This window comes from Gobio gobio (genome assembly GCF_949357685.1).
Source record: "Gobio gobio genome assembly, chromosome: 2".
Classification (NCBI taxonomy): domain Eukaryota; kingdom Metazoa; phylum Chordata; class Actinopteri; order Cypriniformes; family Gobionidae; genus Gobio; species Gobio gobio.
In genome coordinates this window covers 28,336,841-28,354,812 of record NC_137098.1, presented here as the reverse complement: position 1 = coordinate 28,354,812, position 17,972 = coordinate 28,336,841, and the positions used below count along the sequence as shown (strand labels likewise).

Genomic DNA, 17,972 nt, shown 5'->3' with positions numbered 1-17,972 from the left:
TATTATAATTTAAATTTATAGTAAATGCACTTAGTTGAATTTAAGAGTGCTTTTTGAACTACTTAAGTGGGACGTAAATACATTTTCGATGTAATTTCATAATTATTTACAATATTATGTTTAAATTGTACTGCCGAATGTTATGACCAGCATTTATGGTAAACTAAAATATGCTATGTCATTTATTGAAACATATTATTGAAGCATCATGATTTAGTAGTATCTGCAAGTAGCCTGCATTTTTTTGTTTTACTTTGAAAATGTTAAGTATAGGCTACTACAAGTGTACATTAACTACAATTGAGCTCAGTTCTCTTTCACAGATTGGACAGAAATTATACAAATAAAACGTCCGAAATATGTTTACTACTTTTATCACATACGAAGCACGTTTAACTTTGAATAAACAGCATTTGAAAATGGCAAAGACCCTTTTCATTAGAGAGTAAATAAATTTGAGTGCTGTTTCTTGTTAACTTTGTTTTGAGCTGCGACGTGACGTAAAATAATAGATGAATCGGTTCCCTGAAACGAAATGTTCGAAAGAACCGATTCGCGGAAAGCAATTTGGGGTAAACTGAACGAAATTCCCCGCCTCCTCTAGGGAGAAGAGAAAAGCAGACTTCAATCGAGGATGTTGAGATGGTCGGCAGATGCAGAAGCAGCACCATACATCGAGAGGCTTCACACACTGTTTTAATCAGTTGCACGTGAAATCAACGGCATTTGCGCGCATCGAAAGATTGGATTGGATAAGAAACATTCCTCTTTCTGGGACAACCACTTCACATTGGTCTTTCAACCGAGCATACAGGAACGCATACATCTCATCTGAAAGTCGCTTTTTGCATTGGAAATCTGATGCGTAATGGTGATCTCCAGAGGGCTGTGATAATTCATTCGTTTTCATTTAAACCCCCCAAAATGCGGGTCATTCTGTTTGTTTCGGTAGTTTTTCTTTACATCAAAAATGCTGTCGCGGATACTAAACTCAAGTGTCCGGAGCGCTGTGATGTGAGTAAGTGTCCGAGCCCGAGCTGTCCGAGCGGGTATGTGCCCGACCGCTGTAACTGCTGTCTGGTGTGCGCGCAGGGAGAGGGCGAGCCGTGCGGCCGCAAGGACGATCTGCCCTGCGGGGACGGTCTGGAGTGTAAGCACCCGTCTGGAAAGAGACTGTCCAAAGGTGTGTGTCAGTGTAGGTACAGCAGTAAAGTGTGTGGCAGTGACGGGAACACGTACGGTAACATCTGCCAGCTGAAGGCCGTGAGCAGGAAAGCGCTGCAGCAGGGTCTGCCCGCGGTCACCAACGCGCACAAAGGACCCTGTGAAAGCAATCAAGGTAAGTGATTTGTGTATAGCTAGATGATATTTAACATATAGCTATCATTAACATATATGCCGTTATTAATGATTAAAAAGTAATCATTAAATGGAATTGACCACAGTCTCCACAAAAATTCTTAATGATAATTAATGATAGTGAAGCAAACGTAATCACACGTACAGTAATTTAAAAAAGTAATTGTACAGTAATAGTATTTTTTGTTGAGGAGGATGTATGGCATTAGGATAAAACCTCTCCATCAGCTTAGAATGCACAACACTCTTTACATCATGTAGCACAAGTCTACCCCATTCACACACACACACACACACACACACACACACACACACACACACACACACACACACACACACACACACACACACACACACACACACACACACACACACACACACACACACACACACACACACACACACATTTGAATGCTTTTATTTGGATCTGAAAGACATTGCAAAGAAGACAAGATCCAAATACTCTGGGAAGAGTCATTGACAAAGTGACAGGTCTACAATTCATGGCTCACATACTTTTACAGGTCCTTCCATTTATAATACTGAACACATTAAGGATAAACCAAACATCTCCGTCTCCATATTTTCATGCTCCCTATGGTGGCTGAAACGGAACACATTTTTGCAAGCCTTTTTGCCTCCTTTTTTTGCAGCCTCCCCGACTGCATCCCCCTGACCACATTCTTATGGATATGGCCTAAACACACACACACACACACACACACACAAACACACACAGTTGTAAAGGTTTACGGTCACTCTCCATATAGATGTAATGGTTTTTATACTGTGCAAATGTATATTCTATCCCCTTACACTAACCCTACACCTAAACCTACCCATCACTGAAAACTTTTGTCATTTATTCCTTTAAAAAAGTTTACAGTTGAGTATGGTGGTTTAGCCATTTGGTTTACACGGACACAGGAAGTGTATTACGTTGTAATACCCATATCATTATACACATTTGTGTCCACATAAACCATACACACACACACACACACACACACACACACACGTCAAGTCACATTTCTTTATATAGCACATTATACAATACAGATGTTTAATACAGAAGCTTCACAGTAATAAACAGGAAAATAACAGTGTTTATACAACGGTTGGTTCTGGTTCTTGAATCTTATTGTTTAAGAGCCTTTTTCCAGCCATACAATATTCTACTATTAATGTTGCAAAATTAATTAATTATAAAGAAACTTTATTAATTAATTTTAGCTGCAAGCAGCGCTACAGAAGACAATAGTGTCATTATTGAACTCAATTTAGTTCAATGTTGATACAGTTCAGTTCAATTACAGTTGCTGCGTCCCAATTCGCATACTATCCATACTAAATAGTTTTCAAAAATAGAATTATTATGTCCCAAATCGTAGTATGTTGAAAAGAATATTCCAAAGATACCCGGATGGTCTACTATTTCCGGTCAGAATTTGAAGTGCGGATCGATTTACACTCTAACGGCTGATATTGCCCACAAACCATTGCGAGTTGGACAGAGGATTCGATTAGAACCATAGATATACTTATAATAAAGGCTAGATGTCTCGTCCGCACTGCTGGCCAATGGAGGTCGACGTCCGCACCTGGCGGCCATCTTGTCACAGTTTTTTTTTTTGGAGTGTAACTTGCTCAATTTTCTACCGATTTTCATACTGTTTGGTTTGTTATAAACATCAGAGATTAGTAATGACACTGCATACTTATGAGTAATTATTCATAATTTGTTCAAGCATCCAGAATTATAGCCACGTTAATAACGTTTGTAAGAAACCAAACCATTTGTAAATCCGTCAAGATTTCAGCAAGATAAGAGTATTTGTGTTCGTGCAGATCACTCACCTTACATCAGGTACCGCAGAGCCCGCCAGAAAGCTTGCATGTGACAAGATGGCCGCCGGTGATGATGTTAGAGACTCCGTCGTAAGACATCTAGCCTTTATTATGTATGTCTCTGATTAGAACTACAAACACGGATAAAAAGTGTTAAAAAACTCCAAACATGACGGATGTGCGAGTCCTACGGTTAAGTAGAGAGGTTTAGATAAAAGGGTTTGAGTGATCAATTATGAGTATTTAACCTGACGAAAAGATATTTATTCAATGTTATCCACATTATATTTCACCTGCAGCAGCATTGTGAACTTTTGTAATGATACGGTTTGGCCATTCACTTTTAAATGCATCATTATATTTAAACTGCAAACACGGAGTCTCTGCATTAAAGACCCATGAATGGCAGATCAACTTGCGTCTACATTTCTCTCTGATACGGTAGGAAATTAAATTGAATGTGGAGGATTTTAACTATGACAATGATTGACAGGGCAGTTTAAACAGTGACGGGATGCACGTAACTAAGCAACAGAGTCCGTTATAGATGACGAAGTATTATATCCAAAAGCTTGCATACTCTTCTGCTACACACTCAAAAGTATGTACTTTTTATTCACAAAAAGAGTACATACTTTTAGGTCGTAGTATAAGTAGGCGAATTGGGATGCAACAAGTGTCAATGTCAGAGTTCATCAATTATGAAACAAATTTAATTTAAAACAAACAAACACACTTTAAGAACTTCACAGAAGTGCAGCCAATATCTCCGGTAGAAACACCATGATGGTTGAGTCTACTGTGTTTTTCGAGTCTTATAATTCCTGCATTCAGAAGATATTCCGTTGAGCTAGCGACCATCACATATCATAACTCCACTGATAATAAAAGATGAGCCATCATGGGTCTTTAGAACAATGGGAGCTTGACGTGCAAATGGCAGCTGCGGAAAGTTTCGGAAATATCTGCTTTGTGCTCTGTAGACCAGGGCAGGGATAATTTCCTCTGACTTCTCACTGGAGATTGCCCTTTTGCTCTGATTTTGGACAAGATACCAACACCCTGTAATTTATAATTAAAAGGAAATCAAACTGCTTCCAGATCAGCAGTAAAACATTATCTATATGGTGACAGGAAAAGGGAGGAGGCACCTATTGGAAATGGTACCACCTCTCTGGAGACACATTATCAGTCTAGAACTGAATTAAAAGTCTACTGATGGGGGGAAATGATGTGTATCAAGACAGATGTCCTTTTAAAAAAAAAAATCAAGCTGGTAGCAATCATTCACCCATTAGTTAATGCCCCTGCAATGCCACTGGCCACTATATTTGGTGAATTATCCGGTATTGAGGCAAGCGGCAAAACTATAAGCAATACAACCCACAGAAATGCCTATTTGGAGAGCAGCAAATCATTACAGAATTAAAAGTCACATAAATCATAGTCTATCATTCTATACAATTTAGGCTACTAAGTCTAAAACCTCAAAATAAAACACTAACTGTTGCAATCATTGTATTAAGTAACCAAGTGCCTTAGAAACAGATGCTGCCCAGATTGTGTGATCAGCTGCTCTTCTGATGTCTCGTCTCTTCACCATTTCAGACTGGAAAAAATGAATGCGGAAACTTTTGAGACATTCATCTTTGGTTTATGCCTGGCTGACTTTGGATTGAGTGGCATTTTTCAATATTATATGTAATTGTCTAAATGAATTTGCACACGTTGCCAGTTGAAGCTGACTTACTTGGCAGCATGAAATCTTAGAGGTCACGGCTCCGTGATGCAGCCATACTGGGATGTGCTTTTATATGGGTTGTTGCTTTTGATTAATGATAAGCAGTTGAGTGTAATTTTATTGCATACTTCTTTTGGTTTCTCATACTACATTTCATGAATGGACTTATTGTACAGGTGGCAACCTATCATGGTACCACACTTGAATTCACTGAGCTCCTGAAAACGACCCATTCTTTCACAAATGTTTGTAGAAGCAGTCTGAATGCCTAGGTGCTTGATTTTATACACCTATGGCCACATAGGTTATATGTTAGTGGTATTATAACAAAGTGGAAGAAATTGGGAACAACAGCAACTCAGCCACGAAGTGATAGGCCACGTAAAATCACAGAGCGGGGCCAGCGCATGCTGAGGCGCACAGTCTGCAGAAGTCGCCAACTTTCTGCAGAGTCAATAGCTACAGACTTCCAAACGTCATGTGGCCTTCAGATTAGCTCAAGAACAGTGCATAGAGAGCTTCATGGAATGGGTTTCCATGGCTTAGCAGCTGCATCCAAGCCTTACATCACCAAGTGCAATGCAAAGCTTCGGATGCAGTGGTGTAAAGCACGCCACCACTCTGGAGTGACGAATCAAGCTTCTCTGTCTGGCAATCCGATGGACAAGTCTTAGTTTGACGGTTGCCAGGAGAACGGTACTTACCTGATTGCATTGTGCCAAGTGTAAAGTTTGGTGGATGGAGTATTATGGTGTGGTTGCTTTTCAGGGGTTGGGCTTGGCCCCTTAGTTCCAGTGAAAGGAACTCTTAATGCTTCAGCATACCAAGACATTTTGGACAATTTCATGCTCCCAAATTTGTGGAAACAGTTTGGGGATAGCCCCTTCCTGTTCCAACATGACTGTGCACCAGTGCACAAAGCAAGGTCCATAAAGACATGGATGAGTGAATTTGGTGTGAAGGAACTTGACTGGCCTGCACAGAGTCCTGATCTCAACCCGATAGAACACCTTTGGGATGAATTAGAGAGGAGACTGCGAGCCAGGCCTTCTCTTTGAACATCAGTGCCTGACCTCACAAATGCGCAAATAGAAGAATGGTCAAAAATTCCCATAAACACACTCCTAAACCTTGTGGAAGGCCTTCCCAGAAGAGTTGAAGCTGTTATAGCTGCAATGGGTGCAGCCTACGGATTAAGAATGGGATGTCATTAAAGTTCATGTGCATGTAAAGGCAGGCATATATATATATATATATATCAAATCTTTATTATTCCTTTATATAGTCAGAATTGTGAGATATAAACTTTTTCTCAGAATTGTGAGATATGAACACGCAATTGCAAGTTATGAAGTCCAATTATGAGTTATAAAGTCAGAATTGTGAGATAAAAAGTCGCATTTACATTTTTTTTTTATTCCGTGTCTGAAACAAGCTTCCATAGTTTTCAACATTGACAATAATCATAAATGTTTCTTGAGCAGCAAATCATCATATTAGAATGATTTCTGAAGGATCATGTGACACTGAAGACTGGAGTAATGATGCTTAAAATTCAGCTTTGTCATCACAGGAATAAATTACATTTTTAAATAATAAAACAGTAAACATATTAAAGTAAAGAATATATTATTACTGTGTTTTCGATCAAATAAATGCAGCCATGGTGCATTTTGGGTCATTTTCCATTCTTTTTTATGTATATTAAACACATTTCTGGGACTTGCAACAACTTCTAATTACAGCCTAGACAAAACCTTAATTAACAAAATATTAAATTATTATTTAACAGAGACTGTGATCAAAGCTAAGTGCAATGTAAGCGAGGTGTAGTATTTAAAGTACTAAACAAGGTCATGATTCATTAATGACTTCAAATTTTAGGTTAGTAGGACAATAAGGTGTGCACGCAAAGGAATGATGGCTGTGCCAACACGGAGACCACAGTCAAGGGAAAAACCACCCTGATGTTTGCAGAAAATAACATGCCCTAATTACTATAAATTTACACACTGAACACACATTCTTCATTCTCTTTCATGCACATACTGCACACCCAACACAACTCAAGCATGTATGAGGATAAAAAACACCTACTGATTTTAGACCCAATTATAGAGGAACATTTCCTGTGTTTGAAAAGATTTTCTCCAACTATCGTCACTGCATGCCATCTGAATCTGCAGGAAAGAATTTAAACACTGCATGACTGCTAATCATGCCCTCTTGAGCCAGAAAGGCTATTTGGGACTATAAAAAGACAGTAGCTGCATTAGAAGAAAACATAGTGCATAGTGGTTTTGCTCTGACCATAGTGGGATTATTAACATGAGTAATTCTTTCTGCTAGTATAGGTCGCACACACCCCAACAGCCCGAGGTACAAATTCAACTTCATTGCTGACGTGGTGGAGAAGATCGCCCCTGCTGTTGTGCACATTGAGCTGTTCCTAAAGTGAGCCCAAACACTTGCAAACACTTTCATGGTGTGCAGCCATCTGCACAGTGCTTTAAACCGGGGGGAAATGAGGAAGGTGTTTGGCAAACACAGCTGTGAGAGAGTCACTGCTGTCTGTAGTTAAGCTCAACATGCACTACTGCTTTTGCCAAGCTTGACCCAGGACGTGGGACAGGTTTGCGTTATTTTACAGCAATATACTGCAGAGCAAGTACTCAATCAAATATTAGTGTGCCTGTCACTTGATGGTGGATCTGGTGAAGAAGCTGTCAGCGATCAAAATATTGATTTAGAAGATGTTGAAAATTATAGTTTTGAGAATATGTTTGAGGTGGCGAATATGACTCAGATGCTACATGTACTGGGAAATGAGCTCTCAAAATATTGATTTAGAAGATGTTGAAAATGATAGTTTTGAGAATATGTTTGAGATGGCGAATATGACTCAGATGCTACATGTACTGGGAAGTGAGCTCTTATGAGGACAGTGATGATGGTTAAAACATCTGCTCAAACTGAACCCTTCCAAGCCCCAAAAGGTAACAAAATATGCTTTATTTTATTCTTCTGTAATTGTTACTCTAATATCAGGAGAGTTTTATATTATTGTGACAGGTAGAGATCTATCCGTGTTAGATATAGATCAGGGTCGCTAAAGACCCGCATATGTAATAATGATTGGAAAAATTCATGCATTTAAGAGTTTAAAAAACACTGTTGGAGAAAGAGTTCATGAAATAAAAGGTCCCCTTAAATTATTCACTTCACTTCCATGTTTCTTTACACACTTACAGCAAGTACAATTTTAAATCACTTTGTAACAATGTAAAATTAAAAGTTTTACTTTAAAGTGAATTTTAAAGCATTATGTTTTCATCTTTTGTCATGTTTTAAAGAATCATTTCAACATGTAAAGTACTTGATTACGCATGTAATGTACATGATGTATTGTGTATTTCAATATTATATATAAAGTTAATTGTTAATGTTCTAAATTATAACTTCATTATTACAAATGTGTAATTACAAATATATGTAAATACATGACACAAGTTACAACAGAAATGACATTAAAGTATATTTTAGTTCATCATGCTTGTCAGTACAGTACTTATGGCTGTATACTTTGTAACCAAGTCCTACTTAAGCGGGTCAAAAAAGCACTAAAATTCAGCTAACTACATTTATTATAACATTTATTTATAAAACATTTTCATTTAACTGCAATTAACATGCAATTAAGTGTCTGAAAATGAACATTCATAAATTATCTCTTTAATAAGTAATTAATACTCTTTTTAAACGTATATGCCAGAGTGTACTTCTTTTTCACAAAGGAACAAAACAAAACCAACCAAATTTAAGACCAACAGTGAATGTAAAAAAAAATAATAATAATAATAATTGGAGTTTTAACCCTTAAATGCATGAATGTTTCACCAATCATTATTACATATTCAGGTTTTTCCCTGATCTATATCTAATACGGATGGATCTCTACCTGTCGCGATAATATAAAACTCTCCAGACATTAGAGTAACAATTACAGAAGAATAAAATAAAGCATATATTGTTACCTTTTGGAGCTTGGAAGGGTTCAGTTTGAGCAGATGTTTTTACCATCATCACTGTCCTTGTCAGAGCTCATTTCCAGTACATTCAGCATCTGGCTCATATTCGCCATCTCAAACATATTCTCAAAACTATCATTTTCAACATCTTCTAAATCAATATTTTAATCGCTGACAGCTTCTTCACCAGATCCACCATCAAGTGACAGACACACTAGTATTTGACTTCGTTCAGTACTTGTTCTGCAGTAAATCGCTGAGCCATTTCAAGTTTTGTGAATAAAGTTGAATTGCACTTACTCAGTCATCAAAGATTTAATTATTGTTGTGCAGAAAAAAATATACTTACACTGTTACACTCCTCGGGTCGTTAGCGACCCTATACAATTTTTACAAAAAATTTATGGGAAAACAGACATTCTTTAATCATTAGATTTTTTGTTCTTGTTATATTGTTAATATTGAATTTATTGATATCTAACTTTTAAAAAAATGAATGAAAGACCATAGGTATGTGTTTAAAGGTTAAATACATTTTGAATCACTCAATACACATGTATGAAACGAAATAGTGTGAATTTTGTCAGATGTCTTTATATGTTCACTTTTGCCCCCTAGCCACCCCCTATTTGGTCGGACGGTTCCGCTATCCAGTGGTTCTGGTTTTGTAATGTCAGAGACTGGGCTGATCGTGACTAATGCCCATGTGGTGTCCAGCACCACATCTGTTTCGGGTCATCAGCGACTCAAAGTACAGATGCGTGATGGGGATATGCATGAGGCCACTATCAAAGACATCGACAAGAAGTCTGACATTGCCACTATCAAAATCAACCCACAGGTAAGATAAAACTGCAAACTGTGTTTATTGCACTCAAAGAGCAATCGTTATAATACAAAAGTCAAAGTGTGTTTAATCAACTACTTCTTACATCCCTTTCGGCAGAAAAAGTTGCCTGTTTTATTGCTGGGTCACTCTGCAGACCTGCGCCCGGGTGAGTTTGTGGTTGCTATTGGCAGCCCGTTTGCCCTGCAGAACACAGTGACGACAGGAATTGTCAGCACCGCACAGAGAGATGGGAAAGAACTGGGTCTTCGTGACTCAGACATGGACTACATCCAGACTGACGCCATCATCAACGTAAGACACAGAATAACGCATGTTGAGAGTCTTACTGGGTGTTGCGTAAGAAGTCTAGACAACTTCTGAAATTCATTTCTGAAATCACTTTGCATGTAAGAAGTAATGCTTATTAGTAATTTGTACATATTATGAAAATTATGATAAGAGCTGAGTTGAACATAAATCCACAAGTAATGAACAAAAATATAAATTGTGAGAAATATATTAAAGGCAAAGTCTTGATCTATTAAAGTCAATCATTTTTTGCTAACATTGCTTTTCTTTTTGATTATCAGGTTTTATGATTGCATTGCTAGAGTTTTCATAATTACTCCCTATTTTATTCTTCTTTAGTTTTTACCTGCAGTTTGTTCTTGTTGAGTTTTGGAGTGGAAACTATTTATTTGAAGTCTCAGATTTGTACATTATTTTCCGTTTTGGATTTATATTTTTGTCCAATTCTTGAACATTTATGTTCAGTACTTTTGGAACATATCTAACCCCATAGATAAGGTACTGTATGCAAAATAGTTTGAGCACTAATAATTAACATAAATTTATATTTCATTTAAACTTCTGACAGTAGGTTCTTTTGAATTTTGGAGTGATTTTAGAGTCTCAGATTTTTTACTTTATTTTATGTTTTGGATTTATATTTTTGTTCAATACTTTAACATTTATGTTAATTATTTCTGGCACAAATCTAATCCCATACATTCATTTGGGTATGTGTAACACCAATAATTAAAATATGTTTCTGTTCTCAGTGATTTTAGAGTGGAATTCTCAGATTTTTACTTTATTTTATGTTTTGGATTTATATTTTTGTTCAATACTTGAACATTTATGTTCATTCATTTTGGCACAAATCTAATCCCATATAGATATGGTATGTGTAAAATAGTTTGAACACCAATTATTAACTTTTTTCTGTTCTCAGAGTGATTTTAGAGTGGAATTATGAGTATGAGTTTTTAGAGTAACATTTATGTTCATTAATTTGGGCATGTGTAAAATAATGTGTAACACCAATAATGAACTCTTTTTTTTCCTGTTCTCAGTATGGGAACTCAGGTGGACCACTTGTGAATTTGGTAATTATTTCATACTGTAATATTTGTCAGTTTTCTCTGACTCACAGGAATAGCTCACCCAAAAAGAAAAATTCTGTCAATGTTTACTCTCCCTCATGTTTTTATTTTCTCTTCTCTTATGGAGCACAAAATATTATTTAAAGAATATCCACTCTTTTCAATATAATTTGAATATTTCAGTCTGTGCCTCAATAATTCGCCTTTTGTGTTCCACAGAAGAACAACATGAAATTATGACAGCATTTTTATTTTTAGGTCTCCTTTTAATACACAAACACACTGATATTGCATTTAATTTTTCTTCTTAATTTGTCTTCTATAAGGATGGAGAGGTGATAGGAATCAACACCCTCAAGGTAGCTGCAGGAATCTCATTTGCCATTCCTTCAGACAGGATTACTCAATTCTTAAATGATTCATTGGGAAAGCAAAACAAAGGTACATGGGGCAGCTTTTGTAAAAGGAAATTTAAAGGGGAGGTCATGTATTAATTATCTGATTAAACATGTCATAACCCAGTATGCTTGCTTACTAGGTTAAATGTGTTAAAACTTTTACATCTTGTTTCAGAGACAAGATCAGTGAAGAAGCGCTTCATTGGAATCCGAATGCTCACCATCACAGAAGCGTGAGTGAACACATGTACAGTAAATTAATGCTTTGCTGTTTAGTGTGTGTGTGTGTGTGTGTGTGTGTGTGTGTGTGTATTTGAGGCATTCTGTCTGTCTCCTCCAGTCTCGTGGAAGAGCTGAGGCAGCAGAATCCAGATTTCCCTGATGTCAGCAGTGGGATCTACGTCCATGAAGTGGTTCCTCACTCCCCTGCTCAGAAGTAAGCATCAGCCAAACCAGATGATCTGTGGTCTTTCAGTTGTGGTTGTGCTTCAGAACTCCCAGCCAAGAAGTTTGATCTCCATCTGTGCTCTGTGGAATAAATCAATTCATTTTGGCTTGACGGGTTGTTTATAATGAATGCCTATAGGTCTATAACTAACTTATTATCTTTAATTTATCATTTGTATTTTATTGTATATTTGAATATATATTTTTATAGCTTCTTATTTTTCATTCATACTACTGTTCTGAAATTCTGTAAATTTTAAGGATTTGTTTTATTTCGTAAATGTTTTGTTTTATTTATAAAACGGCCACTATGATTTGATTATCCAAATTATTGAGACAATCCAGAATCGTAATCCATATAATGAGCAAAGGGTCCAAATCATTGAGTTGGAGATCCAAATTATTGGGTTGGAGATGCAAATTATTGGGACAATCCAGAATCGTAATCCATATAATGAGCAAAGGGTCCAAATTATTGGGTTGGAGATACAAATTATTAGGACAATCCAGAATCGTAATCCATATAATTAGCAAAGGGTCCAAATTATTGGGACAATCCGGAAACGTAATCCATATAATGAGCAAATTGTCCAAATTATTGGGTTGGAGATCCAAATTATTGGGACAATCCAGAATCGTAATCCATATAATGAGTAAAGGGTCCAAATCATTGGGTTGGAGATATAAATTATTGGGACAATCCAGAATCTTAATCCATATAATGAGCAAAGGGTCCAAATTATTGGGTTGGAGATACAAATTATTGCGACAATCCAGAATCTCAATCCTTATAACGAGCAAAGGGTCCAAATTATTGGGTTGAAGATCCAAATTATTGGGACAATTCAGAATCGTAATCCATATAATGAGCAAAGGGTCCAAATTATTGGGTTGGATTTCCAAATGATTGGGACAATCCAAAATCGCAATCCATATAACGAGCAAAGGGTCCAAATTATTGGGAAAATCCAGAATCGCAATCCATATAATGAGCAATGGGTCCAAATTATTGGGTTGAAGATCCAAATTATTGGGACAATCCAGAATCGTAATCCATATAATGTGCAAAGTGTCCAAATTATTGGGTTGGAGATCCAAATCATTGGGTTGGAGATCCAAATTATTGGGACAATCCAGAATCGTAATCCATATAATGAGCAATGGGTCCAAATTATTGGGTTGGCGATACAAATTATTGGGACAATCCAGAATCGTAATCCATATAATGAGCAAAGGGTCCAAATTATTGGGTTGGAGATACAAACTATTGGGACAATCCAGAATCATTATCCATATAATATAATTGATCCATATAATGTAATCCTGAAAAGGGTCAAATAATCCAAATAAGCAACAGGGCAGAAAACACAGGCAAAAAGGATTATCCAAAATACTGGCAGAGAATCAAAAACCCAAGTCACAGGAAATCAGGATAATGCTCAGATATGCAGTGTACAATATACAAGACTTTGCAAAGAATGTGTGAAAACACAGGTCTTAAATAGGCAGGCATTAACAAGATAATGAGACACAGGTGGAAGTCATCAAACACTATGACTTCAGGCTATGGGTTATGGGAACTGAAGTTCATAATGGGAAAGCAAGGGAGTCAGGAGGAGAGCGCTCGGGTGGCAATCCAGCTGGTGGATGTAACAGTAATGGACAGCTCTAAGATAAAATACAGGTCAAAATATTAAATCATCAATATTTCATATTTTTGCAGGTATTCTGATCACAACTGCTTTTATTTTGCGATAATGACCGATTGGCTGTATGATAAATCCCTTTACAAACTTAAGGATACAACTGAGAATTATATAATTTCTCCAAATGTGTTTCAGAGGGGGCATCAGAGACGGTGACATCATCGTTAAGTTAAATGGAGAGCCACTGATGAACACCAGCGACCTGAAGGAAGCGCTCAATCAAGACACGACTCTACTGCTGGAGGTGCGCAGAGGCAACGATGACCTGCTCTTCAACATTGAGCCCGACGTCATCATGCAGTGATGTCTCATTCACTCACAATGTGAAGCATCAAACGTTCATCATGTCAGTCATGCGCTGTCATGGCCTGAGGAATGTCTAACCATCCCTCTACGAAACACCAAGGACCTCTTTTACAAGCTGAGAGGAATCTGTCCTTGAGCTTTCACATTCTCAGTCATTTCAAGTCTGCCGAGAGATTTTATATGAAAAGCATTTCATAACAGCACACTCTCTTTGAAGCAGGTTTGTAATGGAGAAGGATTTAGTTCATGGCAAATATGAAAACTTGCAGTACTGTATTTTGTAGAGAAGACAAAGCTGGTGATATTTTTGAAGTTTTATACCAGAAGTAGCCAAAAATCCAAAGAATATTGAATAAACAATATAAATATTCATAAATAACCACATAATCATAAATACATCATTAATAACAAATACATTATGATAATGAATAAATGAACAAAAATAATAATAAATACCTTTTTTGTATTATATATATATAGTTCTTAATCTTATACATTAGTATGTGGATTATCTTAATAATACTTTAAAAGTCATTCATTGCTGAAACTTCATTGTAGCACCAGTGGCAAGAATCAATTGCTGTGCAAGGTTTTTAAATACATTTTATATAATTTCTGTATAATGACTGTCATGAAGAATTCAATTTTTATACGGTCATGTTGTCCAATCAAATGTTGAGTGCTTTTTATACGCAGAGATCACAGTGAGACGTCTTCTGTTCATGTAATCTGTTTATCAGTCTGTATAATTATGCTCTATTCATGTTCCTGTTTGCCTAAAATGTCTACAGCATGTCATATGACTTGATTACCATGCTCTTATTTTTTGGTTCTCTTCAGCTGGATCTATGAATGTTGGACCTATGAAATAATAAAACTTTCTCAGAAAATAATCACTTGGCAAATTGGTGGATGATAAAGTAGGCTACGTAGGCTGAATTTTGAAAGATCAGCCGGTTGAAACTAATGTAAAGAAGAGCCTAAATCATATTATTTGAGATACATGATATAATATATGCAGAAGGTTGCTGGTTCGATCCCAGTGGTCACCACCAGTGTGTCCTTGAGCAAGGCACTCTACTCCACGTTGCTCCAGGGGGATTGTCCCTGTAATAGGTGCACTGTTAGTCGCTTTGGATAAAAAAAAAGCATCTGCCAAATGCATAAAAATGTAAAAGAGGCAAAGTCTGTCAGGTCTACTGATTCATGATGTTTGGGTTGGAAATTCATGGATCCAGAATACCCTTCAGAACTTTCCAGTACACAAAGATTTTCCTCCAGTTCTCACAGTCAAGACAGGACTTGTGGATCACAAAATCCAGACATGACACATGGCTGCATATTTCAATCTGCTTATGATGATTTTACAGCATATTCCTTAAGCCTCTTTGAGGAACATCATTAAGATCTGCACATTTAATCTTATGCATCCCAATTTGTGTACTTGTGCATTTTGTAGTAGTGTGTTCACAGCAAGAAAAAGAGTGGACACTTTATGCAATCAACAGTACCAGCCAAGTAGCGGTGGGCTATCGGGCTATAATGCTGTATAACAAAATAACCTACTAAAATTCATACACTAGAACAGGGGTCTCCAAACTCGGTCCTGGAGGGCCACTGAAGTTTAGTTCCAACCCTGATGAAAGGGCCTATAGCAAGACACTGATTAGCTGGTTCAGGTGTGTTTATTTGGGGTTGGAGCTAAACTCTGCTGGACAGTGGCCCTCTAGGACCGAGTTTGGAGACCTCTGCACTAGAAAGAAGAGTGCATATAGTGCATAAAACGTTATTTGGGACACAACTAAAGACTGAATATGATTGTTAACTCTTTACCAATTGACTATACTAAAGAAATTTTGAAGACACAGTAAACTGTACAGCAATTCTTCATCAGTGGTTGTATAGAAATCCAAAAGCCAGAAGCACATGTGCTTTAAACAAATATTTTGATAAAAGCAAATTGACGTAGCTAAGATGCAAAATAGCTGTCACCCCTGTCTTCTGTAATTTTTCAAGAATAACCTACAATTTTGTGTTTTCTGAGATGAGGGGCTTTAGAAAATCGCTCTATAAAGGGAAAGCTTGACATGTTGCAGATGTGGAGTCTGTCTGAAAAAACTCCTGTTTTTTCCAGAAGGTCCCATACAACAACGGGGTCATGATGACATCAAATTTTCCTTGATTTTTGACAAATAAGAGTTCTTTACCATTAAAAGCAAGTTTTATAGCTTAAATTGTTCTCCTCAGTAATGAGCATTTATTTAACCAAGTTCCAAAAAGGGCTTGTTTGGATATTGTGGGATTTGTGATTTCAAACGGGCAAACACATTTGCATATGACTAGAAGACATCAGTGAATCCTACAGGCCACACCCTCTTGCACTTTTAACAGCTGACACTTGTCTACACCAGACACGAGTGTCACAGTATACAGAATTTCTGACAGACTCGTGCTTGAACTACTTCTCCCGAAAACAGGACAAATGGAGTTTGCATCACTGTACAGCCTTCAGAACAAGTGGTTGGTTTGAATCGGTTCAGAGGATCATGTTTATTCGGAACATTTGACTGCAGATTGTTTTGTAAGCGAGTTGCAAAGAAACTTTTGTTGAAAGATGAAGCAGCCTACTGTATTGGATCTAAAATCAGCTACATCGCAAAGCGCAAATAAACAATTACATAATGTTTTGTAAATGAGGGTTTTATATAGATAGTGATTTCTAAGCACTTACTCATGTGAAATGTGGTGGACTAGTGTGGACTATTACACGTGCAAGGAATTTAGCCACTCATAACAGTGGCCATTTACTGACAAGCCTTTAAGGATTAGTTCACCTCAAAATAAAAATTTCCAGATAATTTATTCACCCCCAATGTCATCCAAGATGTTTAAAAGTGTGGAGAAGGAGGATCGTTCAAATTGTATTGTATGTTGAATGACATATTTATTACTTAATTTGTCCTTTTTGTTAAAAAAGCGTTTGTATTAGTCAAACGTTCGCTTTTTAAACAATGGGGCGGTACTTTCGCCCACGTTCGGCATAACCTTTTCAACGTACGTTACGTAATGCCTGGCTCATTGCAGACCAGCACAAGACGATCAATTGTGGTTAAAAAGTATATTCATTAGAATTTTTTTTTTAAATGACCGATCGTTTCGCTAGATTAGACCCTATTACTCAGCTGGGATCAATGGGGCGGTACTTCCGCCCATGTTCGGCATAACCTTTTCAACGTACGTTACGTAATGCCTGGCTCATTGCAGACCAGCACAAGACGATCAATTGTGGTTAAAAAGTATATTCATTTGAATTTTTTTTTTTAAATGACCGAGCGTTTCGCTAGATTAGACCCTATTACTCAGCTGGGATCGCGCAGTACCATTTGAACCACTTTGAAGCCCTTTGAAACTGCACTGATGTGGACGTTCAACATATTGGTTACAATTGAAGTCCATTGTGTGGAGAAAAATCCTAAAATGTTTTCCTCAAAAAACTTAATTTCTTTTCCACTGAATAAATAAAGACATGGACATCTTGGATAGCATTGGGGTGAGTAAATTATCTGGAAATTTTCATTTTGAGGTGAACTAATCCTTTAAAGGGTTAGTTAACCCAAAAATGAACATTCTCTCATTAATTACTTACCCTCATGTCGTTCCAAACCCGCAAGACCTTCGTTCATCTTCACACAAATTTAAGATATTTTGGATGAAATCCAAGAAGTTTCTGACCCCCATAGACAGCAATGCTATTAGCACTTTCAAGGCCCAGAAAGGTAGTAAAGACATTGTTAAAATAGTCCATGTGACTAGTGGTTCAACCTTAATGTTATGAGCAACTAGAATGCTTTTGTGCCCAAAAAAACAAACAAAAATAATGACTTCATTCAACAATTTCTTCCCATGTCAGTCTCCTACGCTGTTC

At 37.0% G+C, this 17,972-nt stretch overlaps 1 protein-coding gene across 1 annotated transcript; it reads left to right on the top strand.

Moving 5' to 3' along the window:
• Window positions 1–555: 555 nt before the first annotated feature.
• On the top strand, window positions 556–14,933 carry htra3b (HtrA serine peptidase 3b). The gene is made up of 9 exons (XM_079837029.1): window positions 556–1,339; window positions 7,303–7,402; window positions 9,595–9,817; window positions 9,923–10,117; window positions 11,161–11,193; window positions 11,517–11,631; window positions 11,764–11,821; window positions 11,929–12,024; window positions 13,877–14,933. Exons 1-9 carry the CDS (start codon window positions 862–864, stop codon window positions 14,043–14,045), a joined length of 1,467 nt encoding a protein of 488 aa, XP_079693155.1. The 5' UTR covers window positions 556–861; the 3' UTR covers window positions 14,046–14,933.
• Window positions 14,934–17,972: the final 3,039 nt, after the last annotated feature.